Genomic DNA, 27,266 nt, shown 5'->3' on the forward strand with positions numbered 1-27,266 from the left:
AGGTACCGGCGTGGGCGTGACTTTCTCGGAGAAAGAATGCCCATTGTCTTTTCGCTCCGAATTAAAAATAGGACATCTGTTGGGCAGAGGGAGGAAATACTAAGTAGTGAAGGGGGGAAGAGTTGATGTGCATGGAAAGAGCGAACACGCCGAAAAAGGTCAACGTGGTCACTTACTGTACGCCCACGTTGCGTACGTACCCTCGGGCGATGGGAGGTCCAACTTACCACCTTCCTAAATCCAACATTTCAAGCTTTGCATTACAAAATCTCGCCTTTTAGCTTACTACACGGTACAGTCTATACATTTGTAAAAACGTTGCTCGCAAATTTACTCGCTAAAGCAAGTTCGTTAATTAATTAATTAAAAACGGATCACGTGACATAGCGTGGGAATTATTGTTGCAACGTTTGAACCTGATATTACATATAGTCGCAAACTCAGCATCGACACATCGACTGAAATATAGTGGCAAGTACTAGTCGTTTGTTGCACTTTGAGCAGCATGAACGAGCAATTGCAAGCTGCTACGTGTGGCACTCGAGACTGGATCGCTCCAAACGCCTCGTCACGTTGCACGTGGACGAGGCAGAAGGACATTAACGAGTCGCCACACAGTCGACAAACGAGGTGAGGTACTAGAACATAATATGTGTACCATGTTGAGATATTGTATGCCCTTAGTTTTTCCACCCGATTAGCCGGAGGCGTGTGCAAAAATTCCCTGCCGGAAGCATGATGACAGGTACTAGGTGGGGCTTGGCGTCATAGGGGTTCAAATTTGGTGGGGCTTTTATTTTGGTGGGTCTTTAATTTTGGTGAGTTTTTATTAATTTGGTGGGCTTTAATTTTGGCGTGGTTTTAATGTTGATGGGCTCTGAATTTTGGTGGGCTTTGTATTTGGTGGAGCTTTTATTTTGGTGAGGCTTGTATTCAAACATTAACACACGGTATCTCTCATTAATGTAGCCTCGTCATTAATTAATTGCCATCACACTTATTGCGTGTGCAGGAACAAAATTTGTGTTGCAGGTCACCAAAACCAAAGCCTCACATCTTGCCCAACATTCTTCATCACATCGGAGAGACACCACTCGTAAGGATCAACAAGATCGGAGCCACCTACGACATCAAGTGTCAACTCTGTGAGTTTATTACGTTGTCGGTCATTTGTAGTCGGATTGGGTGGCTTGCCAGTTTGTGTATGAAGTGGATTGTGTGATGTGATTAATGGTGGTGATTTGTGTAGTGGCTAAGTGTGAGTATTTCAATGCTGGAGGGTCTGTGAAGGATAGGATTGGCGTTCGAATGATTGAAGATGCTGAGAGAGATGGGAGACTAAACCCCGAGTCTGTGATTATTGAACCAACAACTGGAAACACAGGTTTGTATTATATGAGTGGTATGTAAGTGCAAGTGTTTTGTTGTTGGATACATTGTTTGTGCATTTGCTGTCATGACTATCTGTATGTTTATGTTTTAATCTGTTTCTGTTGGTGTGCTTATCTGTCTGTCTGTCTGTCTGTCAATACATATATTTTCAAGAACAACACTATTACATTCTAGTCTGGCCCAAACTGTCTGTCTGTCTGTCTGTCTGTCTGTCTGTCTGTCTGTCTGTCTGTCTGTCTGTCTGTCTGTCTGTCTGTTTGTCTGTCAATACATATATTTTCATACATCAGCACTATTACAGTCTAATTGTCCAAACACCAGTCCAAAAGCCCACAATGGGCCACACAACAAAACCCAACTACTTATACTTAACAAATGTTTCATCAACATTCAGAGAGTTTTAAACTGTCCTGCTCTTCCTAATTTTCTACTAATCACATTAGCATTGCATATTTGCAATGCTATAGACAAACAGCGATGCCAGTATGTCTTGAACTCTCTGCTGTTCTTCCTTCCATCTTCATCTGTTGAGAGAATGGACAGTCGATTAAGGAACTGAAGAGCATCATGTTCCCATCTTCCAAAATGTTTAAAAACTAGGGCAATACAGTTAGAGGATCTGCCCCACATGTCCACCTCACCAGCATATTTCTGTGATTTCACGGCTTCTTGTTTGGCTGCAGCAACGCCATCTTCCAAAGCTGCCTGGGAAATAATATGTTTGGCCCATGGGTGAACCACTGAAACTGTCTGTCTGTCGGTTTGTTTTTCTATCTGTCTATCAATCTGTCTGTCTGTTTTATCTGTTTGTCTGGCTGTCTGTCTGTCTGGCTGTCTGTTTGTCTGTCTGTCTTCCATGTATTTTGTTTTATTTGAAGACTTAATCTTGTATTAATTCTAAGAGCAATGACATATCAAATTAATAGATCTATTATATACTTTGCGTAGGAATTGGATTGGCTTTGTGTGCAGCAGTAAAAGGCTACAAGTGTATTGTCGTTATGCCAGAAAATATGAGCAATGAGAAGGTAATTTATACAAGATGATAACTTTCTTTTGAAAGTGCACAATGCTACTAATATTTGAGCTTGAGTGATACGAGTGAGCAAACTTGGTTGCATTGTGTGTGTGTGTGTGTGTGTGTGTGTGTGTGTGTGTGTGTGTGTGTGTGTGTGTGTGTGTGTGTGTGTGTGTGTGTGTTTATGTGTTTCATTTGTCTGTGTGTACGTTATTGCTTTGTTACAGGTTGATATCTTGAGAGCATTAGGAGCAGATATTGTTCGTACACCAGCACCCACATTAGCAGCTTTTGACTCTCCTGGTGAGTTGTGCATGTGTAGACATATGTTAGTTGGATTACACACACTGCACACACACACACACACACACACACACACACACACACACACACACACACACACACACACACACACACACACACACACACACTTATGTATGCATGTATCAAGTTTCATTAATATTCAACTAGAGTCAGACATTGGTATGGCACAACGGCTCAACAAGGAGATACCAAATTCAATAATACTTAACCAGGTGCACTTGCTGTCGTCTGTTTGTGTGTGTGTGTGTGTGTGTGTGTGTGTGTGTGTGTGTGTGTGTGTGTCTGTGTGTGTGTGTGTGTGTGTGTGTGTGTGTGTGTGTGTGTGTGTGTGTGTGTGTGTGTGTGTGTGTGTGTGTGTGTGTGTGTGTGTGTGTGTGTGTGTGTGTGTGTGTGTGTGTGTGTGTGTGTGTGTGTGTGTGTGTGTGTGTGTTAATTACTATTTCTATTTTGTAGTATCGAAATCCTGGCAATCCGTTGGCACATTATGACAAAACAGCTGAAGAGCTAATAGAACAGTGTGAAGGTATAGACATTTCTAAATTGGATGTGGATGATAAATGTATGGTGAGCATAAATTGCTGGCGATTGGCAGGTAAACTTGACATGATAGTGTTGACAGCTGGAACAGGTGGCACAATTACTGGGATTGGACGAAAAATTAAGGAAAAGCTTCCTTCAGTCAAGGTGTGGTATAGCTAGTCTAGTGTATTGTGAGATGCATCCCTCCAATACAATAGTCTAGTGTATTGTAAGATGCATCCCTCCAATACAATAGTCTAGTGTATTGTGAGATGCATCCCTCCAATACAATAGTCTAGTGTATTGTGAGATGCATCCCTCCAATACAATAGTCTAATGTATTGAGAGATGCAGCCCTCCAATGCAATAGTCTAGTGTATTGTGAGATGCATCCCTCCAATACAGTAGTCTAGTGTATTGTGAGATGCATCCCTCCAATACAATAGTCTAGTGTATATTATGAGCTGCATCCCTCCAATACAATAGTCTAGTGTATTGTGAGATGCATCCCTCCAATATAATAGTCTAGTGTATTGTGAGATGCATCCCTCCAATACAATAGTCTAGTGTATTGTAAGATGCATCCCTCCAATACAATAGTCTAGTGTATTGTGAGATGCATCCCTCCAATACAATAGTCTAGTGTATTGTGAGATGCATCCCTCCAATACAATAGTCTAATGTATTGAGAGATGCATCCCTCCAATGCAATAGTCTAGTGTATTGTGAGATGCATCCCTCCAATACAGTAGTCTAGTGTATTGTGAGATGCATCCCTCCAATACAATAGTCTAGTGTATATTATGAGCTGCATCCCTCCAATACAATAGTCTAGTGTATTGTGAGATGCATCCCTCCAATATAATAGTCTAGTGTATTGTGAGATGCATCCCTCCAATACAATAGTCTAATGTATTGAGAGATGCATCCCTCCAATGCAATAGTCTAGTGTATTGTGAGATGCATCCCTCCAATACAGTAGTCTAGTGTATTGTGAGATGCATCCCTCCAATACAATAGTCTAGTGTATATTATGAGCTGCATCCCTCCAATACAATAGTCTAGTGTATTGTGAGATGCATCCCTCCAATATAATAGTCTAGTGTATTGTGAGATGCATCCCTCCAATACAATAGTCTAGTGTATTGTGGGCCAATTCAAAGCACAGTGGGCACGTCATTTCTCGGTGACACTTTAACGACTAAATTCGGACATAATCAATAAACGGGCATTGTCAATTGTTGGCAAGAAGGAGTCTGGTACCAGCGGGCCAGCTAACCTTGCCAAACAAGAATTTAGTTTTGACTTTTCATAAATTTATGTTCGTGTGTGTGTGTGTGTGTGTGTGTGTGTGTGTGTGTGTGTGTGTGTGTGTGTGTGAGTGTGTGTGTGTGCCTTGGTTGCATTGTAGTTTGTATTGTAGTTTGCGTTGTAGTTTACATTGTAGTTTGCATTTTAGTTCGTGTCGTAGTTTGCTTGTAATTTGCCTTGTGATTTTGATGACAGTACTGAAAAATATATAATTTTGTGAGATGCATCCCTCCAATACAATAGTCTAATGTATTGAGAGATGCATCCCTCCAATGCAATAGTCTAGTGTATTGTGAGATGCATCCCTCCAATACAATAGTCTAGTGTATATTATGAGCTGCATCTCTCCAATACAATAGTCTAGTGTATTGTGAGATGCATCCCTCCAATACAATTGTCTAGTGTATTGTGAGATGCATCGTCTAGTGTATCGAAAGCTGCATCTTTCTGATACAATTTTATATAACAAACCATAGCCATGATTGATATTAATCAAATTGTTTTATTAGATTATAGGTGTAGATCCCTTTGGCTCACTATTGGCACAACCTGATGTACTAAATGAGTCTGGTGTGAAAGTGTGGAAGGTATTATATGTGACGATCATCACTGTACGTTTACTACAACATGGCATCTAGACTTTCTAATTAATCGTAAATCATATACATAAAATCTACATTTTTAGATATTTTATTGTTTGTTATATGTATATTTTGCATTGATGAGATTTGTTTGTTTTAATTGTAGGTTGAAGGAATTGGATATGACTTCATTCCTACAGTTTTGGATCGAAGTGTTGTTGATTACTGGGTGAAAGTCAATGATAGAGATTCATTTCTTTTTGCAAGGAGATTAATAAAAGAAGAAGGACTGCTGTGTGGTATGTGGTGCAGAAAGACAGGCAGACAGACAGACAGACAGAACCAAGCCCTATTGGCTTGGGTAGTATTTAGTTGCTTTGCTTAGATGGTGTATAATAGTTCAATGTTTGAAAATATATGTATTGACAGACAGACAGACAGACAGACAGACAGACAGACAGACAGACAGACAGACAGACAGACAGACAGACAGACAGACAGACAAAGACAGACAGATGTCATCGTCGTGCTGGAAGATCACTTGACATACTGTTGTTTGTCTTAGTGTAGTTTAGCCTTAGCTTTTGTTTTGTTTTGTTCTTGGTTTTTGCAGCAGTGTCATATTTGGAACTGTGATTGTTTCTAGTTTTAGTTGTTTTAAGTCCTGGTATATGTTTGTTAGCTTGTCGTCGTTGTAATGTTCAAAACAGATAGACAGACAGACAGAGAGACAGAGACAGACAGACAGGCAGACAGACAAACAGACAGACAGACGAACAGACAGACAGACAGACAGTCAGAGACAAACAGACAGGCAGGCAGGTGGACGGATGGAGGGATGGATGGACATGCAGACAGACAGACAGACAGACAGACAGACAGACAGACAGACAGACAGACTTCAGCGTTGCAATGCCTCGGTGTTGGCTAGAAAGGTGATCAGAGTAACATATGGACAGAATACTGACCAGAGTTTAGATGTTGTTCAACTTTCAATTCAGTAAACTAAATTTTGGTTTGTAGGCTCCGTAGGGGAGCTTTTTAATGTTAATTGTTATTTGTGTAATTGTAATTGTAGTTGTGACACTTGTTGTTCATTAGCTGTTACTTTAGTTTCACCTGTATTAGCTTTGATGTATAAAAATATATGAAAATTAGACAGACAGACAGACAGACAGACAGACAGACAGACAGACAGATAGGCAGGCAGGCAGGCAGACAGACAGACAGACAGACAGATAGACCCCGGATGTGGCTTGAACATGCCAGGTTTTTGAACGTGGTCTTTGGTTTCATCTGTATTTCTTTTGAACAATGTTTGGTTATGCCTGATCATAAGTCTGACTTTGAAAGTTGTCCGGTTGTTTCCTGTGCCTTCAAAGGCCAGATTCAGCGAGTTCTTTGTCATATCAGACAATCTCACGATGCTAACGACATCCCGGATTTGTTTGTCTCTCGTTTGAACCTTTCGAAATGTCACCATTGCTCAAAGTTGTTTGCGAAACTTGGGCAACATCTGTCACAATGCAAGAAGAAACTTTCCTGCTCGACCGTTGGTTTTGAATTTGAATCTGTTTCCAGCCAATGTCCTTCAAATCCATCACCATCTTCAAAGAATGCTCACACCTTACCTACTTTTGAGGCGCCTCTAACCCGTGGTGTGCTACCAGAAACTTATACGTCTTCTGCTTCTCCTTCACGGGAAACTGAAGCGTGGGAGTACATCCGGTCTTTATCATCAGAGGAGATCCTCAAAATGATTCCAGCGAGAACGGTGCAGAAGATCAAACCTGCTATGAAAGCTAACTTCCTGGATTGCTGTTCAGTAGCCTTCAGAAAGATCAGAAATGACCCAACAGATGAAACAGGCTGGAAATTGCTGCTGCTGATACCGCGTATGGTACTACAACCGCTTACAAGGGGCGGAAAAGCAAAACTATCTGTCATGCAATCCATGTATAAGCAATTCCGTAACTTCCAATGGGAGGACTTACTGTCTAGCGGTAGAGAAGACACGAAGAAAGGGAATGCTAAAGCTAACTCCAGAGATCACGTCAAGAGAGCTGGCCTAAGTCTGGTCCGATGTGGTGAACTTTCAAGAGCTGCTCGTGTTCTTACAAGCTCAGGATTAGCTCCAGCTACTCCAGATACAGCTCACAAGCTTGCTGAGAAGCATCCTATCCGGGTGTTTGACATTCCGGACATGCCATCTCCGGACATGCCATCGCCTGCTATGCATATCAGTTTGTCAAAACAACATATGTTTAATTCCATCAAGAAATCACCAAGAGGCTCAGGGTGTGGCCCATCAGGATGGCGATATGAACACCTAAAAGTTATTGCTTCCGACACAGTTTCTGCTGAACAGTTGCATTTTGCTTTTTCTTGTATTGCCAATGGATCAGTCCCTGTTTCAATTGCCAGGTTGTTGTCCTCAGCACGGCTGATTGCTTTGCCCAAAGCCTCAGGAGACGTTCGACCAATAGCTATTGGAGAAGTGTTCAGAAGAATTACTGCAAAATGTATTTGTGCACAGATGAAAAGTGAATTTTCAAATTTCTTTTCTCCTCTGCAGCATGGAGTGTCAACAGAGGGAGGAACAGATCTTCTTTTACACCATATCCAGCTTCTACTAGAAGCCAACAATGACTGGATTGTTCTGAAGACTGATGCTAAAAATGCCTTTAATTCAATCCACCGCTCCCATTTGCTGCAACAAGTGATGAAATCTTTTCCTATCTTGACAAATCATGTCATGCAAATGTATTCTGGGTTTGGTCCTCTGGTCTTCCTACAGAACAACGTCCCTGTTATTTTGTCATCTCAAGAAGGCATCCATCAGGGAGATCCTCTAGGACCAGTTCTGTTTTCTTTAGGCATACAACAAACCCTGGTTGATTTGCAAAGCAATTTCCAAGCAATAAGAGTGCAAGCTTATCTTGATGATGTTTTCTTAGTTGGACCAGCAAAACATGTCCTTGATGCTTTTTCCACTCTTCAACCTGAATTTTTCAAAATAGGATTGGAAATACAGGAAACAAAATGTGAAATATACTGTTCATACGACAAAGAAGACACCTTCTCTTCTGAATATACCATACCTGTTTCGAGTGAAGGCATTGTGATACTAGGAACACCAATTGGGAAACGTGAATATGTTGCACGAGCATGTTCCACTATTGCAGAAAAAGGGAATGATCTTTGTAGACAGCTTGTCGACTTGGATAATGTGCAAGCATCCATGTTGCTTCTTAGATACTGTCATACCACACGGCTAAATCACTTAGCAAGAGGAACGTGTCCAGAAACACTGGCACAGGCAGCTACTATCCACGACAAGCAAACAAAATCTACCTTCTCTTGTTTGCTAGGAAATGTTGACATCACTGGAAATATGTGGAAGCAAGCAACATTGCCAGTAAGACTAGGAGGTTTTGGTATGACTTCCCTAAATGAAGTGGCACCCTTTGCTTTTGTTGCCAGCTGGGCACATTCTCTTAAGCTATTGCCTGATCGCTTTCCTGCTCTTCAAGATCAAGTCAACTCTTTAGTGACATCATGTAATCATGCGAGTGATATTGGGCTAACTTTAGAACACCATCTCAAAGATATTTCAACGTTGTCGGATTTGTTGCCTAACACAAAAAAGTTGCAACATCGTCTAACAACAGAATTTGTACAATTGAAAGCAGATCAGTTGATTGAAACTGGTTCTAACCGAGATGCAGCACGATTGCGTTCAATTAGAGGTAAAGGAGCAGGAGCATGGTTAGATTCCATTCCATCTTCAGAGAAGTTTGCACTTTCATCTGGCAATTTTGTCTTGGCGGCTTCTCTCAGATTGGGTCTACCTTTGTCTTTACCACCTTGGGCCACTAAATGTGAATGTGGAAAGTCACTAGATGTTGAAGGGTACCATTTACTAACATGCAAAATGGGTGGAGGCCCAGTTTGGTCTCACAATTCTGTTGTTTTGTGCTGGTCTGAATGCATGAGCAGTCTACAATGCCAGCATCAAATTGAACCAAAAGATAGATATACAACATCCAACAATAGAGCAGACATTGTTGTGTTTGACTCAACATGTGGGGGAAATGTCGAGCTTGATGTGGCCCTTGCTCACCCCTGGAGCCAGGACATTCTGCGAAGTGCAGCAACTATGGATGGAGCTGCAGCAAGAAGAAGAGAAGACATCAAACATAACAAATATTCTCAAGAGCAGTTGCCTGGAGGGTACACTCCTACCCTTATTCCACTAGTTTTCGAGCACTTTGGTGGGTGGGGAGAAGAAGCATCAACGTTCCTCAATAAACTTTCCAAACTATATAGAGATGAAGAAGGAAGAAACAATCCCTCAGATTTTAAAACACATTGGAGAAGACGCTTGTCAGTACAACTTCAGCGTTGCAATGCCTCGGTGTTGGCTAGAAAGATGATCAGAGTAACATATGGACAGAATACTGACCAGAGTTTAGATGTTGTTCAACTTTCAATTCAGTAAACTAAATTTCGGTTTGTAGGCTCCGTAGGGGAGCTTTTTAATGCTAATTGTTATTTGTGTAATTGTAATTGTAGTTGTGACACTTGTTGTTCATTAGCTGTTACTTTAGTTTCACCTGTATTAGCTTTGATGTATAAAAATATATGAAAATTTGACAGACAGACAGACAGACAGACAGACAGACAGACAGAATGCTAATGAATTCATGTGTTACTGGAGAAAACGATTCTCAACAGCGCTACAACGTTGCAATGCTAGGACTATTGCAAAGAAACTATCACACCTTTTATCTATGAGCTCCAGTAATGTAAAGAACTATCATACTCAGTTTTGCGTACATTAGTTTGTGATGTGTAGTGACCCTATTGGGCCTCTTGAACATTCTAAATAGTTTTAGTTGTAATAGCATTCATTTATGAAAATATATGAATTTTGACAGACAGACAGACAGACAGTTATGTAGTGGACTTTAGGTTTGCTTTTAGAGTTTGATGGAAATTTCATTGTAATGGAAATATATGTATTGACAGACAGACAGACAGACAGACAAGTAAAAACTTGGTATTTCTGAATGTTGACTGAGTTGACTGTCTAACTGCATAATATTATTGTGAAGGTGAATCAAGTGGAGCTGCTCTGGCTGCTGCAGTTCAAACGGCAAAGGGCCTAAGAGAAGATCAGCGTTGTGTTGTACTGTTGCCAGACTCGGTTCGAGATTACATGTGAGTGTCTATTAGTTAGCAATGTAACACACACACACACACACACACACACACACACACACACACACACACACACACACACACACACACACACACACACACGCGCGCTACTGGTTTGTGATGTCTGCTGCAGGCCAAAGATTTTGTCCGACGATTGGATGACAGAACAAGGATATTTGGACAAGGCAGGAGATGCAGTAGCAGAGAAGTCTCAGTGAGAGCTGGCTATCATTTTTTTGTTTATGTGTTTACATGTTTTAGTATATCTGTTAGTCTTGGTCATATCTCTGTTTATCAGGATTTTTATTTGTTTACTTTTCTGATTATTTCTTTGTTATCGGCTTGTTGATTTCTGTGTAAGTTGCTTGTTTGTCATTCTGTCTACTACTATTGTAGTCAATGTGTTGTCTGTCAGTTTGTCTCAGTTTGTTTATTTGTCTGTCTGTCTGTTTGTTTCTCTGTCTGTCTGTCTGTCTGTCTATATATCTGTGTCTGAGTGTCTGCTTGTCTGTCTGCTTGTCTGTCTGTGTGTCTGTCTGCTTGTCTGTCTGTGTGTCTGTCTGCTTGTCTGTCTGTGTGTCTGTCTGTCAGTCTGCTTGTCTGTGTGTGTGTGTGTGTGTGTGTGTGTGTGTGTGTGTGTGTGTGTGTGTGTGTGTGTGTGCTTGTCTGTCTCTGTCTGTTTGTCTGCTTGTTTGTCTGTCTCCATGCATGTTTTGTGTGTAGGCAGTGGCAGCAACAAACTGTTGGGCATTTGAAACTAAAACCTCCAATTACAGTCAAGGCTGGTGCAACATGTGGCGACTGCATTGACATTCTTAACAAGTGAGTTATAACCTTTAGTGGTTTCGTTGCAGTTTCATGGCTGTATATAGGCTCTAATGGATGTGGATGCAAGAGCTTTTGTTTGTTTGCCTGTTTTGTTTACCTGTTTGTTTACAAGTATTGTTTATCTGTTTGTTTACCTGTATTGTTTACCTGTTTTGTTTACTTGTTTGTTTACTTGTTTGTTTACCTGTATTGTTTATCTGTATTGTTTACCTGTTTGTTTACAGATTTTGTTTATCTGTTTGTTTACCTGTATTGTTTATCTGTATTGTTTACTTGTTTGTTTACCTGTATTGTTTATCTGTATTGTTTACCTGTTTACTTGTTTGTTTACCCGTATTGTTTATCTGTATTATTTACCTGTTTACGTGTTTGTTTACCTGTATTGTTTATCTGTATTGTTTACCTGTTTACCTGTTTCTTTACCTGTATTGTTTATCTGTATTGTTTACCTGTTTACTTTGTTTACCCATATTGTTTATCTGTATTATTTACCTGTTTACGTGTTTGTTTACCTGTATTGTTTATCTGTATTGTTTACCTGTTTACCTGTTTGTTTATCTATATTGTTTATCTATTGTTTACCTGTTTGTTTACCTGTTTGTTTACCTGTATTGTTTATCTGTATTATTTACCTGTTTGTTTACCTGTATTGTTTACCTGTTTGTTTACCTGTATTGTTTCTCTGTATTGTTTACCTGTTTACCTGTTTGTTTACCTGTATTATTTATCTGTATTATTTACCTGTTTACCTGTTTGTTTGCCTGTATTATTTATCTGTATTGTTTACCTGTTTACCTGTTTGTTTATCTGTATTGTTTACCTGTTTACCTGTTTGTTTACCTGTTTGTTTACCTGTATTATTTATCTGTATTATTTACCTGTTTGCCTGTATTGTTTATCTGTATTGTTTACCTGTTTGTTTACCTGTATTGTTTACCTGTTTACCTGTTTGTTTACCTGTATTGTTTATCTGTATTGTTTACCTGTTTACCTGTTTGTTTACCTGTATTGTTTATCTGTATTATTTACCTGTTTACCTGTTTGTTTACCTGTATTGTTTATCTGTATTGTTTACCTGTTTGTTTACCTGTATTGTTTATCTGTATTGTTTACCTATATTGTTTACCTGTTTGTTTACCTGTATTGTTTATCTGTATTGTTTACCTATATTGTTTACCTGTTTGTTTACTTGTATTGTTATCTGTTTGTTTACCTATATTGTTTATCTGTTTGTTTATCTGTGTTTACTTGTTTGCCTGTTTGCTTGTTTATTTGTCTTGTTGCGTCTGCATGTTTGCATGTCTATTTTCTATTTGTCAGGCTATGACAGTGTCTAGCTGTTTAAGTCTTTCATATGACTATACCTAGCTATATGTTATATGTAAGTGTATATTATAACACTAAATGACATTAGATTGTCTACAGTATTTTTCCTTTGTAACATTACAGACACAATTACGATCAACTTCTAGTACTCACAAAGGGAGGGTATAACTGCCTTACAGTGATTGCTTGTTTACATGTTGTATGACATTGATGGTTTGTTTTAGTGAAATTTTAGGGATGGTGACGTTGGGTAATCTGCGTGCGAAACTATCACGTGAACAGATCAAACAGCCTGATCCTGCAACTGACATGCTCTACAAAAATTTCAAAATGGTAATAACCGAGACGTGAAGCATAGTTGAGATCAATGGTGGAATGTATTTGATAGTAGTGTGTTGTGAGATGCATCTCTCCAATACAATAGTCTAGTATGGTGGGATGCATCCCTCCAATACAATAGTCTAGTATGGTGGGATGCATCCCTCCAATACAATAGTCTAGTATGGTGGGATGCATCCCTCCAATACAATAGTCTTGAGTATTGTGAGATGCATCCCTCCAATACAATAGTCTAGTGTATTGTGAGATGCATCCCTCCAATACAATAGTCTAGCATATTGTGAGATGCATCCCTCCAGTACAATACTATAGTCTAGTATGGTGGGATGCATACCTCAAATACAATAGTCTAGTGTATTGTGAGATGCATCCCTACAATAGCATTCCAAACGTGCATTTTTTGATGTAAGGGTTTTCTACCCGAACGCGTGTTGAAACATGCAATCTACTTCTCTGGCATCAGCCTACAAAACTCATGAAAATGCGAAAAAAAGTGAATATGGCGAACGTGTGAGGGAGATAGAGAATACAACTTTCACACCCCTAGTTTTTGCAGCAACTGGTGGAATGGGGGAAGAAGCGTCAATTTTTTACAAGAGAATAGCTGAATTAATATCAATCAAAACAAAGAAGACCTACACCAAGACCATAAGAATCATCAGGTGCCGTCTATCGTTCAGTCTGATCCGTTCAGCAATTTTATGCATCCAAGGTAGCAGGTCGGCAAAGCACAGGCCCTTCCGTGCAGAAGAAATTGACATCATCAGCAGTGAGGTTCGCCTCACTGAGTAAACTGATTTATGATAGAGTATCAAGTTCCTGAGTTTTTTAGAGCTTCTGCGATTGCTGTATTATTGACATGGACAATATTTAAAAATATATCATGTTGTTTAGTATAAAAAAAACAATGTGTAGTGTATTGTGAGATGCATCCCTCCAATACAATAGTCTATTATGAGATGCATCCCTTCAATACAATAGTGTAGTGTATTATGAGATGCACATACAATAATCTACTGTCTAAAATACATTAATCGATTTGTGATGTTTAGGTCCATCTGTGGACATCGCTGGATGATTTATCAAGCATCCTAGAGAAACACCACTTTGCCGTTGCCATTCAAAAACACACACATTGTAAGATCTTCAATACACCAACACAGACACAACGTATACTCATTAGTTCCGCCTTGATCACAGATTCTGAAGTTGGCAAAGCAACCGAGAATCAGTCGATATATGGCATTGTAACCAGTATCGATCTGTGGAGATACAAAAGCAACTGATTTGACATGAAAGTGGTGGGCCTTTAGAGTCTCGTGTATTATGCTTATGTATTCAAAATATAATTATGTATACATGTATGTGCTAAGGGTATAAAGGCCCTCCCTCCTCTCCTTGACTGCAACAAAGTCAAATTATTAGCCACTGGGGTCCTGGTGGGACTTTGGGTGCCCACACCACAGTTGGGGTACCAGGAGATTGCTTGGCATGGCTCTGTGCGGTGCACAGGAATCCAGCCAATCGGCTGGGGGCGTGACTGCATAACAGCAGCTCCTTATCGATGCCAACCACGTTGTGTAATACACTTCTATGTTGATAAATGCGGTACCAAAGTTGCAAGCCAATCTACATGTGGGAGGCATACCCTCACCACAAAGTCAACGCCCTGTGGAGATGTCACTGCCTACTACAACATCATACTGTTTACAAATGCTAAAGTTCTACGTGATCAAGTGTAATAAACATCAACTTTCATCTGAAGCCATAATACCAAGTAGCACAAAAAACAATGCTAAGAGCTTGGAACCCTCACTGTGTGCTCTACGTTCGAAGTGTTTTGACTGCACGGCAACTAGTTGACTCTTGACCTCCGGCTATTGCTCAATTGTTAGCTTAGAGTAGAGGCTCCTACACACGGGACACACAAGATCGAAGCTTCCTGAACACAGTTGCTCAAACGTGTCGAAACACGGCTCGTGAAACGCATGACAACATGATAACAAAACGGTTTTTCTGTGGCATCTTTCACCATCTACAGCATCTCGTAAATGTTCGGATGTTGTAGTCTGTATGCTCATGTGTCCATGTGGGTATTCCTTTGTTGTTTCATTCGTGAGTGAGATGTCTAATGGGACAATGCAGATTGGGCATTCGGTGATGTTGCGTGCGGCTGCTGTCGCTCTCACTGCCTTCCAGTCGACTGTCGTTTCGATCAGTCGTCGGTTTAGTAGTTGAGATATCCGTCTGCTGTAGGCAAGATTCTCGTCGATGTCTCGAATCAGATTTCTAGCAGCCGTCTCCGTCTCCTCGACTTCTCTCACAAACCGATTGTTCGCCTCGACAAATTTGTCTTCGTAGAATTTCCTTCGTAGTTTTGGATCACGAGGCACGACTGTCCTTCTCATCTCGTTGTACCACGTGCGAACGCGGTGTCCTCGCCATGCAGACTGGATCGTCGTTGCACATTGAACGCGATGGAGTTTCGATGCTTCGTGAATGACCCTCGTCTCGTAGTCTTTCTGTCTGCACAACGGGCATGTTTTCTTGCCTGTGAAACGTTCGAATGCCGAGAGACACGCATGATGAAATACGTGAGAACACGAGAGGAGGACTTGCTGTTGGTAAGCAAACGGTTCTTTACAGATGACGCATGGGAGTGAGGAGTCATTTCGAGCGTTCGATTTTGCCTTTGCTGATTGCCATTGGGAGTCAGTTAGAGGAGCAGCTGGATGGTCAATGAGTCCTAGTTTCTGAGCAAGAGTTAGAGGTTTTGGTTTGGGTCCTATTACAACAATACAAATTAGTAGAGTATTGGAGGGATGCATCTCACAATATGCTAGACTACTGTGTACTGGAGGGATGCATCTCACAGTATACTAGACTATTGTATTGGAGGGATGCCTCTCACAATACATTAGACTATTGTATTGGAGGGATTCATCTCACAATACACTAGACTATTGTATTGGAGGGATGCATCTCACAATACACTAGACTATTGTATTGGAGGGATGCATCTCACAATACACTAGACTATTGTATTGGAGGGATGCATCTCTCAATACATTAGACTATTGTATTGGAGGGATGCATCTCACAATACACTAGACTATTGTATTGGAGGGATGCATCTCACAATACATTAGACTATTGTATTGGAGGGATGCATCTCACAATACACTAGACTATTGTATTGGAGGGATGCATCTCACAATACACTAGACTATTGTATTGGAGGGATGCATCTCACAATACACTAGACTATTGTATTGGAGGGATGCATCTCTCAATACATTAGACTATTGTATTGGAGGGATGCATCTCACAATACACTAGACTATTGTATTGGAGGGATGCATCTCACAATACACTAGACTATTGTATTGGAGGGATGCATCTCATAACACACTGGACTATTGTATTGGAGGGATGCATCTCACAATACATTAGACTATTGTATTGGAGGGATGCATCTCACAATACACTAGACTATTGTATTGGAGGGATGCATCTCACAATACACTAGACTATTGTATTGGAGGGATGCATCTCATAACACACTGGACTATTGTATTGGAGGGATGCATCTCACAATACATTCGACTATTGTATTGGAGGGATGCATCTCACAATACACTAGACTATTGTATTGGAGGGATGCATCTCACAATACACTAGACTATTGTATTGGAGGGATGCATCTCACAATACACTAGACTATTGTATTGGAGAGATGCATCTCATGGCCACAATACATTAGATTAGACCAAGAGGAATGTCCTACTGTTTGAACTAGAACCACACCCAAGACGTATTCTTGCGGCTCTACTTCCTTCCACCTCTCTCGTTTCCCAGAAGTCCCAGCAGCTTTTGGAGCTTCACGACTCGCCGCCATTTTGACGCCCGGTTGCCCGGGGCGACGCCTTGATCTCCCGCAAGCAGCAGTTGATTGGGAAAGAGAAAAATGCCCCATCAGTTGCTGTTGGAAAGCCACAGCGTTCCACGTCGTGCTGTTGCGCTCTCCCACTCCAGGAACGAGCAACGACGACGCCGCGTCCGCACATTTTCTCGACTTCTTCATCTTGCCCGATATCGAACGAATTAGCAGTCAAGCAGCACTCATGTACTCAGCATGCAGCCATCCAGTAGATCTCACAATGATTGTGTTTGGTTACCACGAGAAAACATCCGGGATTTAACGCAATCACGTGAGCATTCCAGTGTCAGTGTCTCCATCTGTGTGTGCGCACGTGCATCCGTGTGAGTCGAAGACCGTCATTCGACGTTTTCGCGTTCTCGTCATGAGAGACGACCAGTTGCTATCATGTCGCATTTTTCTCTCTCTCATAACCGTCGCCATGTCGTCAGGTGAGTTGACTTTCCAGTTTTTTTCTCTAATTGCCAGCAAATTGCGTTAGCGGCTCCAAACGCTGCCGAATCGGAGAAAAAACGTAGAGCAAGTTGAACGCGCGTCGAAAGGCGAGAGAAAACGTTTACTCGAGGCGAGATGTTTGAATTCTTTCATTTCCGGTCTGACGGCTTGCCCACTCGCGTCGCTTTCTTGCGGTTTCTCTCTCGTTTGAAGCCGTTTGGTGACTAATTGTCAGTGCCAGATGAGATTATAGTAGCTTAACAAGTGGGACGTCGTGAAAGCGGCTCTCCATTATCACCAGAACGAGAGAAATGACATTAAACATTCTTGCCTTTCTGTCGCCGCGATTGAGTCTAATTGCTTTTTGTTTTGATCACACTCACTTGACACTGCATGTCATCTCTAAAAGCGAATCGTTCGCCGGACGCTTGTACGTCTGTGAGTCTCTCATTCTGTTGATTTCTCGGCAAGGGTCGGACCGCTGTGGACCGGAAGTTGATGGTCAGTGAATTTCTTCTTCCTCCAGCTGTTAGCGGCGGTTTCTTTGCGGCTACAACGCGTCGTATAGAGTAGGCCTATTGTTGGTGAAACTGTATAAGAATTCGAGTCGGCGATTTGGGCTGCAGAGGAAGGAGAAATGGCGGAAACGTGTGGCTTGTTTTTGTCGTTGTTTTGAAGCCCGGCGGCCCGCTCGCGCATGTTTACAGACCGTGTTTGTTTTGTTCTCTAGATTGACAGCTAGTTTTCGCTGTTTGCTTTTGCGTGTTGCACTTGTGGTGGGTGTGATGCGTGGGCGTGGGGCGTGTGTGCATGGGGTCGGTGGAAGGGACTTCTGTGTGGCCTGATGTGTTTGCTTGCTAGATGGAGTAGATTGGTGGCGTTGCACTGGGAGACGTTGAATGGTTGGATTGGGCCCTGTCTCTCAGTTTTTTCTGCTCATTTGTTTGTCTTGATTTATTGATTTCAATACATTTTTAGGCACAATCACTAAGTACATGTGTATATGTATATGTTAATCCTTGTCTCTGTCACAAACTTGAAAATGACTGAAACAGCTTATTTTATTTAGATCGAACACAAAATCTTAATTAACTACTGCAAATGACAACGAAACTCTCTGCCTCTCTGGGTGTCTGTTAGCCTGTCTGTCCAATACTGTCTGTCTGTCAAGTCTTTATTTCATACTTATTAACTATTACAAGCTAAAAATACGAAAGTCCGTTATATATCAATTAGACCCACATGGGTCTCTAAAAAATTATTAACTTAGGTTGCATGCAATTGGACACAGAATAGGTCTGTCTGTCTGTCTGTTAGCCTGTCTGTCCACTATTGTCTGCCTGTCTCTTTGCCTGTATGTCCAATACTGTCTATCTGTCTGTCTGTTTGTCTGTCTGTCTGCCTGTCTGTCTGGTAGCCTGTCTGTCCAATATTGTGTGCCTGTCTGTTTGCCTGTATGTCCAATACTGTCTGTCTGTCCGTTTGCCAATGCGAGTCCATTAGTGTCTAAAGAACTTCACAGAGTTGTAGTGTGTGCTGGTAGAGAATTTTGTCAAAATAAGACAAAACAGTTTGTATGTCTTTGTCAAGATCAGTGTCATACTATACACACTATACATGTATATGTGTATGCTATGTATGAATGTATCTATGTATGTACAATATGTATGTATGTATGTATGTACATATATATGTATACTATGTATGTATGTATGTATGTATGTATGTATGTATGTATGTATACTATGTATACTATGTATGCATGTATGTATGTATGTATACTATGTTTGCATGTATGTATGTCAAGCAAATTGCATTGTCTGCCACTTAATTTCTTTCCTACCAAACTCATGGCCACTGCTCCACATCTGCCAACAGAAGCATAACAGATGTGAATACAAATCTCTCAATGTGTGGTCAATAGGAAGCCATCAGAGTCACACACAAACAAATCTGTTCCACACCATCCCTACCAGACAGCCCACCTCTTACACAACACGTCCATTTAAGGGATTATCTCATCAGGCGACCTAATTCCATAACTTCTTTCTACTTCTGTTCATTGCCTCATTGCCTCATTGCCCTTACATCCTGCATATAATGTTTTCATAGTGGGAAATCGCTCATGTGTCCAGCTGTGTGTCCATCTGTTTGAATAATTCATCGGAGGTCACTTTAAGTATAGTTGGTTATTGGTTTAGGGATTTGGTTGAAGCCTAGCTGGTGGGGTGTAATGTGATGTGGTGGAGGTGGAGGTTGTTGGGTAGATGTGGGTGGAAAAGGTGGTTAGGGATGCATGATGTATGGAGTGCTGGATGCAGTAGAGTTAGGAGGTTTTGTTTGTTTGATGTCGAGTGTTTGGGTGTTGGTGTTACTTGTGGTGTTGCTGTGGTGGTGTTTCTAGTCTGCCGTTTGTTGGTGTCACTGGTTATTTGTCTCAGTCTGTCTGTCTGTCTGTCCATTCGTTCATTTGTCTGTCTGTCTGTCCATTTGTTCGTCTGTGTCTGTCTGTCCATTTGTTCTTCTGTGTGTCTGTCTGTGTGTCTGTCTGTGTGTCCATTTTGTTTGTCTGTGTCCATTTTGTTTGTCTGTGTCTGTCCATTTGTTCGTGTGTTTGTCTGTCTGTCTGTTTGTCTGTCTGTCTGTTTGTCTGTCTGTCCATTCATTTGTCTATCTGTCCGTCTGTTTGTTTATCTGTCCGTCTGTTTGTTTGTCTGTCTAGTCATCCGTCTGTCCATATGTCTGTTTATCTCTGTCTATTGGTTTGTCTGTCTGTCATTTTGTCTGTATCCATGTTTGTCCATCCATTTGTGTCCGCCTTTTTGTCTGTTAGTCTGTCTTTTCATTTGTGTATCTATCCATCTCTTAATTCATCTCTCTACGTGTCTACCTACCATCCACCTAACAGAACGACAACAGTGCAGTCAACCTCAATAATCAAATAACAATAACAATCACATGCGGAGCACATTGCATACAAACAGTTTACTAACAACCTCACACAGAATCTCCCATAATTATCTCTCTTTCTATTGCAGATCCGATTCGTTTCACTCGTCCTCCTATGTCGTTGTACCTCACCAGAAGTGACGGCATCCATCCAAAGAACGGCAGTCTCCACTGTGTGGCTGATTGCGTTCATTCGACGTGTTATCCCATCATGTATAGCTGGCTGTACAATGGGACACTGTTGCATAAGAGTACGTCGATTAGGGAGATGTATGAGAATGGAACGATCTTTATTGCGAAGGTCAATAGAAGGGTTGCTGGTTGGTATCAGTGTAGGGCGGTTGCGGTGAGAGGCGGTTGGGGTGTGATGTCTGAACCTGTGGAGGTCAAGCAAGTCGGTGAGATTGTGTGTGTGTGTGTGTGTGTGCGCGCGCGCACGCGTGTGTGTGTCACTCTGTGTCTCTGTGTGTGCATGGGTGTGTGTGTGTGTGTGTGTGTGTGTGTGTGTGTGTGTGTGTGTGTGTGTGTCACTTTGTGTGTGTGTGCGCACGTGTGTGTGTGTGTGTGTGTGTTTGTGTGTGTGTGTGTGTGTGTGTGTGTGTGTGTGTGTGTGTGTGTGTGTGTGTTTGTTCACTGTGTGTCCACTATTCTTACTTTCTCCAATCCATTATAGTTTTTTCCAACACATTTCTCCACCCACCAAAGTCTCGATCAGTTGTACGCCACATGCCTGCTGTATTCCAATGTATACCATCACCCATGATCCCACCTGCCGTCATCACATGGCACTTCAACCGGGAGATTATTACGTCGACGTCTAAGCATCGTGTATTGCCTCACGGCGAGTTGTTCATACCAAATGTGACTGACGAATTGGTTGGGAAATATAAGTGCATAGCAACTAATCCGGCGACAGGAGAGGCCATCAAGGATGGGGCGACGTTGACAATAGTAAAAAGTGAGGACTGTGTGTGTGTGTGTGTGCGTGTGTGAGAGAGAGGGAGAGGGAGAGGGAGAGGGGAGGGAGAGGGGAGAGAGAGAGAGGAGAGAGAGAGAGAGGAGAGAGAGAGAGGAGAGAGAGAGAGAGAGAGTGCATGGGTGGGTGTGCATGGGTATGTGGGTATTGGTGGAGTTAGGTTTTTAGGAGTTAGGTTTTTAGGCGGGCGTGGGTAGGTGGGCGTGGATAGGTGGGCGTGGGTAGGTGGGCTTGGGATAGGTGGGCGTGGGTAGGTGGTTGGGCATGGGCGTGGTTGGGCGTAGGCGTGGTTAGGTGGGCGTGGGCGCAGTTAGGTGGGTGTGGGTGGAGTTAGGTGTAGGTGTAATTAAGTGGGGTTAGGTGGGTGATTGGACGTGGGTGGGGTGTGGATGTGGCGGGCAAACTATTTGTATGTACATTTGTGTGTCTATGTCAGCTAGATGTTAGTTTGTCGTTTCGTTTGTCTATCTGTGTGCTGTGTTATTTGTTTATTTGTTTACCTGTATGTTTGCCAGTGTGTGTCAATTTCTGATTGAGTTTCTATTTGCTCATTTCCCATGTTTGTGTTGTTTGTTTATTTATATCCCATGTTTGTTGTTGTTTGTTTATTTTCCATGTTTGTTTGTTTGTGTCTATCATCCTCCAATGTTATCAGATGATGAACATGACAAATGTCATGTGGTATCTTTATTGGAAGTTTATGGAAATTGTTTGTGTGATCTCATTTGCTGTTGTTTCTTCCAGATCATTTGTCTATTCTTAAGCCTCGTCGCATGTCGCTCAATCATCGCAGTTTTGTAGTCAATGCGGGTGAAGAAGTTGATATCGATTGTGTCACTCATTCTGCTGAGTGGCCTGATAGAGTAACGTGGACACAAAACAGAAGGCCCGTGTTCACGTTTGAAGGCGAAAACGTAAAGAAGTCTCAATGGTGAGCATGTTTGTGGGGTGTGTGTGTGTGTGTGTGTGTGTGTGTGTGTGTGTGTGTGTGTGTGTGTGTGTGTGTAAGGTTGTTTGTCTACATTAGGTATTGTTTAAATCTCGGTCCTGTGAGTTCTGAACATGCTGGAGAGTATGAATGTCAAGTCGCATTTGGAAGAGTCGAATTCAAAGTTACCGTAAACTTGACAGTAAAAGGTAATGTCAGTCTGTTAAGACTACTGTATTGGAGAGATGCATCTCACAATACACTAGACTATTGTATTAGAGGGATGCACGCTAGCAAATTATTTCACTTAATTTCAGAGCCTTTGGTTACAAGTGTGCAGCCTTCATCAGTCATCAGCCTAAGTCCCACCCACTTAAACACAACCATTACATGCAACTCATCCGGCTCCCCACATTCTACGCTGGCACTTTACCATAACACTCAACTCGTTAACACAACCAGTGGTATAAATCAACTGATACACACTACACACGAAATAGGAATCTACCAATGTGTGGCAAACAGCAGCGTCAGATGGTCGTCTCAACATGTCATCGTTAGTGGTAGTTTGCCCACATTTCCAGACGGTCGGAAGGATTTCTTGTCTCTAAACGGAACGACAACTCTGGAATTACATTGCAACGCAATCGGAGTTCCTAAACCCAATGCCACTCGATGGAAATGGAGACGGAACGTTGGAGATTCATGGAAGAATTTGTCAGCGATTCAAGGGAAGACGACGGTCAACGAAGATTTGTTAATCGTTGAGGATGTGGATCAGGCCGATGGTGGATTGTACATGTGCATTTCTGAAAACGTGATTGGAAAGGAGAAGAAGGTTTGGGATGTGACAATCATAGGTTAGTATCAATGCACAGTAATGTGTGTCGCTTGTTTATACTATTGAAGGGATGCATCTCTCAATACACTAGGCTATTGTATTGGAGGGATGCATCTCACAATACAGTTAGACTATTGTATTGGAGGGATGCATCCACAATACACTAGACTATTGTATTGGAGGGATGCATCTCACAATACACTAGACTGTTGTATTGGAGGGATGCATCTCTCAATACATTAGACTATTGTATTGGAGGGATGCAGGCATCTCACACTAGACCGGTTGCACTCACATGAGCTAAACCGACCACCCCCACGTGTGGAGGACAGCTGAGACATTTTCAAAAAGTTAGAGGCCTGTTTTTCTTAGTTCCGAGGACATTGATGTGTGGCCACAGCAACAACCTGCATCCACGCCGGATAAAAAATTTCCTCTGAAAGCAAACTGCTTGAAATTGGAATGCCATATATTGTTGCCAGTTTCTCCTGAAGACAGTGCAACGGCTTCTTTAGCCTGTCAACATCTTCACTACTAGGTCTGCATGCATGCTATCGCTCCCATGCACTATATCGTCATCAATTTCAATATCGTCTGTAATTTCGCTTGCACTTACACTGCAATCAAGTGGAGGAACGGTTTCGTCGTCTTCGTCTAATCGTGGTCTCTTAGCATTCCTTTGCTGTACTCGTTCGTACCATTCTGTCGTCAATGAACATCTTGACGAATATTGCAGTTTTTGACTAGGAATCTAATCCGGATTTGTTCCATTGCAGAAGGTTTTACACTTACGAAGTGATCGGAACAGACATGTGTGTACTTCAAACTTATCTGTTTTTGGTCTTTCTGTTGATAGCAGTGATCCACGCCCCTCGTCGCCATTCCATCAGTTTTCGAAATTTCTCGCCTTTGACTGTCACAATCGCTGGCAACAAACGAAACTAATGTCTCTGTCACGATCGGCACGGTTGCCATAACCCACAACAGCACAGAAGTTTTCATTGCGATATTAAAGTCTCGAAGTCCTCCAGCACATGCACACGTGACTAGGTTCATGCCTACTGCAACCGGTCTATACACAAGACTATTGTATTGGAGAGATGCATCTCACAATACACATATTGTATTGGAGGTATGCATCTCACAATACGTGTCAGTCCACGCTGTTGTGTATGTCTGTTTGTGTGGCTACCTGTTGACACTCTAACATTGATTATCTTTAAATGTAGCCGCGGTTCGTCACATACCCACCTCCTCTTATACCCCACCTCCAGTACTAACTCCTACTCCTACTAAACGAGACGGTAAGACTAAACACTAATCACTAAATTTGATAGTTGCAACTCGTGTGTCGCTTTGTCTATTCATTTGCTACCAGTTCGAATACTATTTTGTAAGGATTGTACATATGTACTTATCATGTTGATTAAATAAAATGCTATAGATCCGATATTTAAAATTGAGTCGATCACCATGACGACGGCTACGACTGCAAGACTGTATTTGTCAATGGTTGGTTGAGATTGTGTGACGACTTTGCTGTTAGTAATGTGTTTGTTTTGTGTTAGAGAGGTGCACTTGATGATGTCTCATTCGATGTGAAATATGAGTCTTCAGATGGGCAGCAACAAGAAATGGTTCATTTGGATCAATACAGGAATTATGTTGATTTATTTAATTTGGTGCCGGAAACACCTTATCATATCACTGTGACTGTGAGTGCTGGGACGTATCGCCTGGATGATTCTCTCCATTTCAACACATCAGATGCAAGTAAGTGTAGTACTGTAAGATGCATCCCTCCAATACACTAGTCTAGTGTATTGTGAGATGCATCCCTCCAATACAATCGCCTAGTGTATTGTGAGATGCATCCCTCCAATACAATAGTCTAGTGTATTGTGAGATGCATCCCTCCAATACAATAGTCTAGTGTATTATGAGATGCATCCCTCCAATACAATAGTCTAGTGTATTGTAAGATGCATCCCTCCAATACAATAGTCTAGTGTATTGTGAGATGCATCCCTCCAATACAATAGTCTAGTGTATTGTGAGATGCATCCCTCCAATACAATAGTCTAATGTATTGAGAGATGCATCCCTCCAATACAACAACATTCTGAACATACTAACACAAAGTCACTTTTTCGTTTAGAACCAAGCGTACAGCCCATCATCACCCAAGTTTCTATAATATCTCCCTTCACCATCAGAGTCAACTGGAGTCAACCAAGCCTCCCACCGTACCAACCAGTACTCGGTTACATTGTCCAATATCAACAAGACGGCACCAACTCCATCTACGACATGAGAGTCACAAAACAAATGTTCACTCCAATCAAACGACTCGAAAGCAACACAACATACAAGATATGGGTGATGGCATTCAACGAATACGGACATGGTATAAAAAGTCACACGAGGACAGTCACAACACCCCAAGTTGAAGTCGTAACTAAAACAACTGATCCTAGTAATCCTGAAAGCAACACAGCGACGGATAATATATCGTTGGGTGTGATATTGGGTGTTGTTGGTGGAGTGTTTGTTGTGGTGGTGGTTATTATCGTTGTTGTTGTGCTGATGAGACGGAAAGACACCATAAGCAAACAGAAAGCACGTAAGATGTGTGTGTGTGTGTGTGTGTGTGTGTGTGTGTGTGTGTGTGTAGTGTGTGTGTGTGTGTGTGTGTAGTGTGTGTGTGTGTGTGTGTGTGTGTGTGTGTGTGTGTGTGTGTGTGTGTGTGTGTGTTAATAGGCTGTTCTGTTGTAGAAATGGAGGCGGTTGTTGCGAAGTGGGAAGAGGCAAAGGACACGACAAACAAACAATTGTATTTTAGGTATGATTTGGTGATTATGTTTGTAGTGAGAGTGAAAGGCATTATGAACAGATGGACAAACAGAGTGAGACATCACAAACAAATGTACAGACATCAAAACGGATGGACAACAGAGTGACAGACATCGAATAGATAGACAGACAGAGACACAGACATCAAACCAATGGCAGACAGAGTGACAGACATCAAAACAGATGTACAGACAAAGTCAGACATCAAAGTGTATGGACAGACAGAGTGACAGACATCAAAATGTATGGACAGACAGAGTGACAGACATCAAAATGTATGGACAGACAGAGTGACAGACATCAAAACAGAGGTACAGACATAGTCAGACATCAACGAATGGACAGAGAAAGTGAGACATCAAAATGTATGAAGACAGATGGACAGACAGAGTGAGACATCACAAACAAATGGACAGACAGAGTGACAGACATCACAAACAAATGGACAGACAGAGTGACAGACATCACAAACAAGTGGACAAACAGAGTGACAGACATCACAAACAAGTGGACAAACAGAGTGACAGACAAATTAACTAATGGACAGACAGAGTGACAGACAGACGTGATTCAGGAGTGTGTGATTACTCACAATCTCCTCCATTCCAGCGAACCAGACGACACAACTCCCAGCGACTCATTCCATGACTCACCAGAACACAAAAAGTCAAGAATCTTCGAACCCATCGTCATACCACCATCAGACACCATGAACGAAATTGACGATTTCGTGCCCGGATACGCCTCAATAGGCGACCAAAACGAATCCGAAACGCGACAAGAACCCACCGACTCCAACCATCGGTCAAACACGTATTCACAACAATCACCTCACGACGATGGCATCCCGGACTACGCAAAGGTCAACGAATCAACGAAGAAGAAATATCGATCGCGCCAATCAATAATAAAATTGAGCATGAATTCCAACTTGAATTCAATAGACGACATTGCAGTGATGGATTACGCCGAGCTGGACATGCCGCCTGGTGGGCCACCGCCGGTCGTAGAACCCGAGGACATGGTTGATTACGCAGAGATCGACTTCACACAGACGCATACAGAGTGACGAGTTAGTGTGAGAGACAAGCGTTTGAGAGTCGTTTTTAGGTAGATTGACGGCCGATCTACATGTACATTTATTTGGACAATTTTGGGTAAGAGTCGAGGCGATAAGTTTCTGATAAGCATTAGAGTTGAATAGGAGTGTTTATTATGAGACACGTGGTGCGTGTGTGTGTTACTGTGTATGCGCTAGCATGTTGCGTTATCCGGGTATTTGACATGTGATCACGTGATCACGGGTGAATTCAATGGCTACAAATTGCCATTGCTGTGATGTCATCCTGTGTCCAAATGTTGTTGCCTTGACATCCTGCTGTCTGACTACTGCCACTTACAAATTACAAGTGAAAAAATTTACGATAATCTTCACACCATTTTCGACATTACGTAGACCAGTTACACACTATGACACGAAACT

General features: G+C 41.8%; 3 protein-coding genes across 5 annotated transcripts; 2 read left to right on the plus strand and 1 right to left on the minus strand.

Annotated features, from left to right (window-relative positions):
• Positions 1-399: 399 nt before the first annotated feature.
• Positions 400-14,209, plus strand: LOC134176830 (cystathionine beta-synthase-like protein). Of its 2 annotated transcripts, none has more exons than XM_062643496.1 (17): positions 400-630; positions 1,033-1,145; positions 1,250-1,384; positions 2,341-2,420; positions 2,638-2,713; positions 2,882-2,946; positions 3,188-3,257; positions 3,327-3,418; positions 5,074-5,151; positions 5,312-5,444; positions 10,263-10,368; positions 10,502-10,582; positions 11,092-11,190; positions 12,646-12,684; positions 12,747-12,855; positions 13,914-13,998; positions 14,062-14,209. In XM_062643496.1, the coding sequence occupies exons 1-17, from the start codon at positions 506-508 to the stop codon at positions 14,145-14,147; spliced, it is 1,572 nt and encodes a 523-aa protein (XP_062499480.1). In that variant the 5' UTR covers positions 400-505; the 3' UTR covers positions 14,148-14,209. The 2 variants fall into 2 exon arrangements, with proteins under 2 accessions (XP_062499480.1, XP_062499481.1); XM_062643497.1 differs by lacking the exon at positions 400-630 and adding an exon at positions 844-920.
• A 234-nt stretch (positions 14,210-14,443) lies between these two features.
• LOC134176760 (RING finger protein 32-like) lies at positions 14,444-17,070 on the minus strand. The gene is made up of 2 exons (XM_062643421.1): positions 16,669-17,070; positions 14,444-15,646 (listed from the first exon to the last, which is right to left on the minus strand). Exons 1-2 carry the CDS (start codon positions 16,943-16,945, stop codon positions 14,739-14,741), a joined length of 1,185 nt encoding a protein of 394 aa, XP_062499405.1. The 5' UTR covers positions 16,946-17,070; the 3' UTR covers positions 14,444-14,738.
• Positions 17,071-17,095: 25 nt separating this feature from the next.
• LOC134176758 (hemicentin-1-like) lies at positions 17,096-27,004 on the plus strand. 2 transcript variants are annotated; one of them, XM_062643419.1, is made up of 12 exons: positions 17,096-17,232; positions 20,275-20,583; positions 20,859-21,143; positions 21,906-22,092; positions 22,189-22,298; positions 22,407-22,949; positions 24,160-24,234; positions 24,375-24,442; positions 24,499-24,703; positions 25,089-25,553; positions 25,706-25,772; positions 26,393-27,004. In XM_062643419.1, the coding sequence occupies exons 1-12, from the start codon at positions 17,166-17,168 to the stop codon at positions 26,850-26,852; spliced, it is 2,841 nt and encodes a 946-aa protein (XP_062499403.1). In that variant the 5' UTR covers positions 17,096-17,165; the 3' UTR covers positions 26,853-27,004. The 2 variants fall into 2 exon arrangements, with proteins under 2 accessions (XP_062499403.1, XP_062499404.1); XM_062643420.1 differs by lacking the exon at positions 24,160-24,234.
• The last annotated feature ends 262 nt before the right edge of the window (positions 27,005-27,266 follow it).

The sequence above is a fragment of the Corticium candelabrum genome, chromosome 3 (genome assembly GCF_963422355.1).
Source record: "Corticium candelabrum chromosome 3, ooCorCand1.1, whole genome shotgun sequence".
In the NCBI taxonomy this organism is placed as follows: Eukaryota; Metazoa; Porifera; class Homoscleromorpha; order Homosclerophorida; family Plakinidae; genus Corticium; species Corticium candelabrum.

Bases quoted from the DNA above. Each gene is read 5' to 3' on its own strand.
- LOC134176830 (XM_062643496.1), top strand. From the start codon at position 506: ATGAACGAGCAATTGCAAGCTGCTACGTGTGGCACTCGAGACTGGATC. The intron at 2,421-2,637 runs GTAATTTATACA...GCTTTGTTACAG, and splicing joins AAAATATGAGCAATGAGAAG to GTTGATATCTTGAGAGCATT. The intron at 11,191-12,645 runs GTGAGTTATAAC...GTAACATTACAG, and splicing joins TGCATTGACATTCTTAACAA to ACACAATTACGATCAACTTC.
- LOC134176760 (XM_062643421.1), bottom strand. From the start codon at position 16,945: ATGAAGAAGTCGAGAAAATGTGCGGACGCGGCGTCGTCGTTGCTCGTT. The intron at 15,647-16,668 runs GTGTGGTTCTAG...TTGTTGTAATAG, and splicing joins GCCGCAAGAATACGTCTTGG to GACCCAAACCAAAACCTCTA.
- LOC134176758 (XM_062643419.1), top strand. From the start codon at position 17,166: ATGAGAGACGACCAGTTGCTATCATGTCGCATTTTTCTCTCTCTCATA. The intron at 22,093-22,188 runs GTGAGCATGTTT...TGTCTACATTAG, and splicing joins AACGTAAAGAAGTCTCAATG to GTATTGTTTAAATCTCGGTC. The intron at 25,773-26,392 runs GTATGATTTGGT...CCTCCATTCCAG, and splicing joins AACAAACAATTGTATTTTAG to CGAACCAGACGACACAACTC.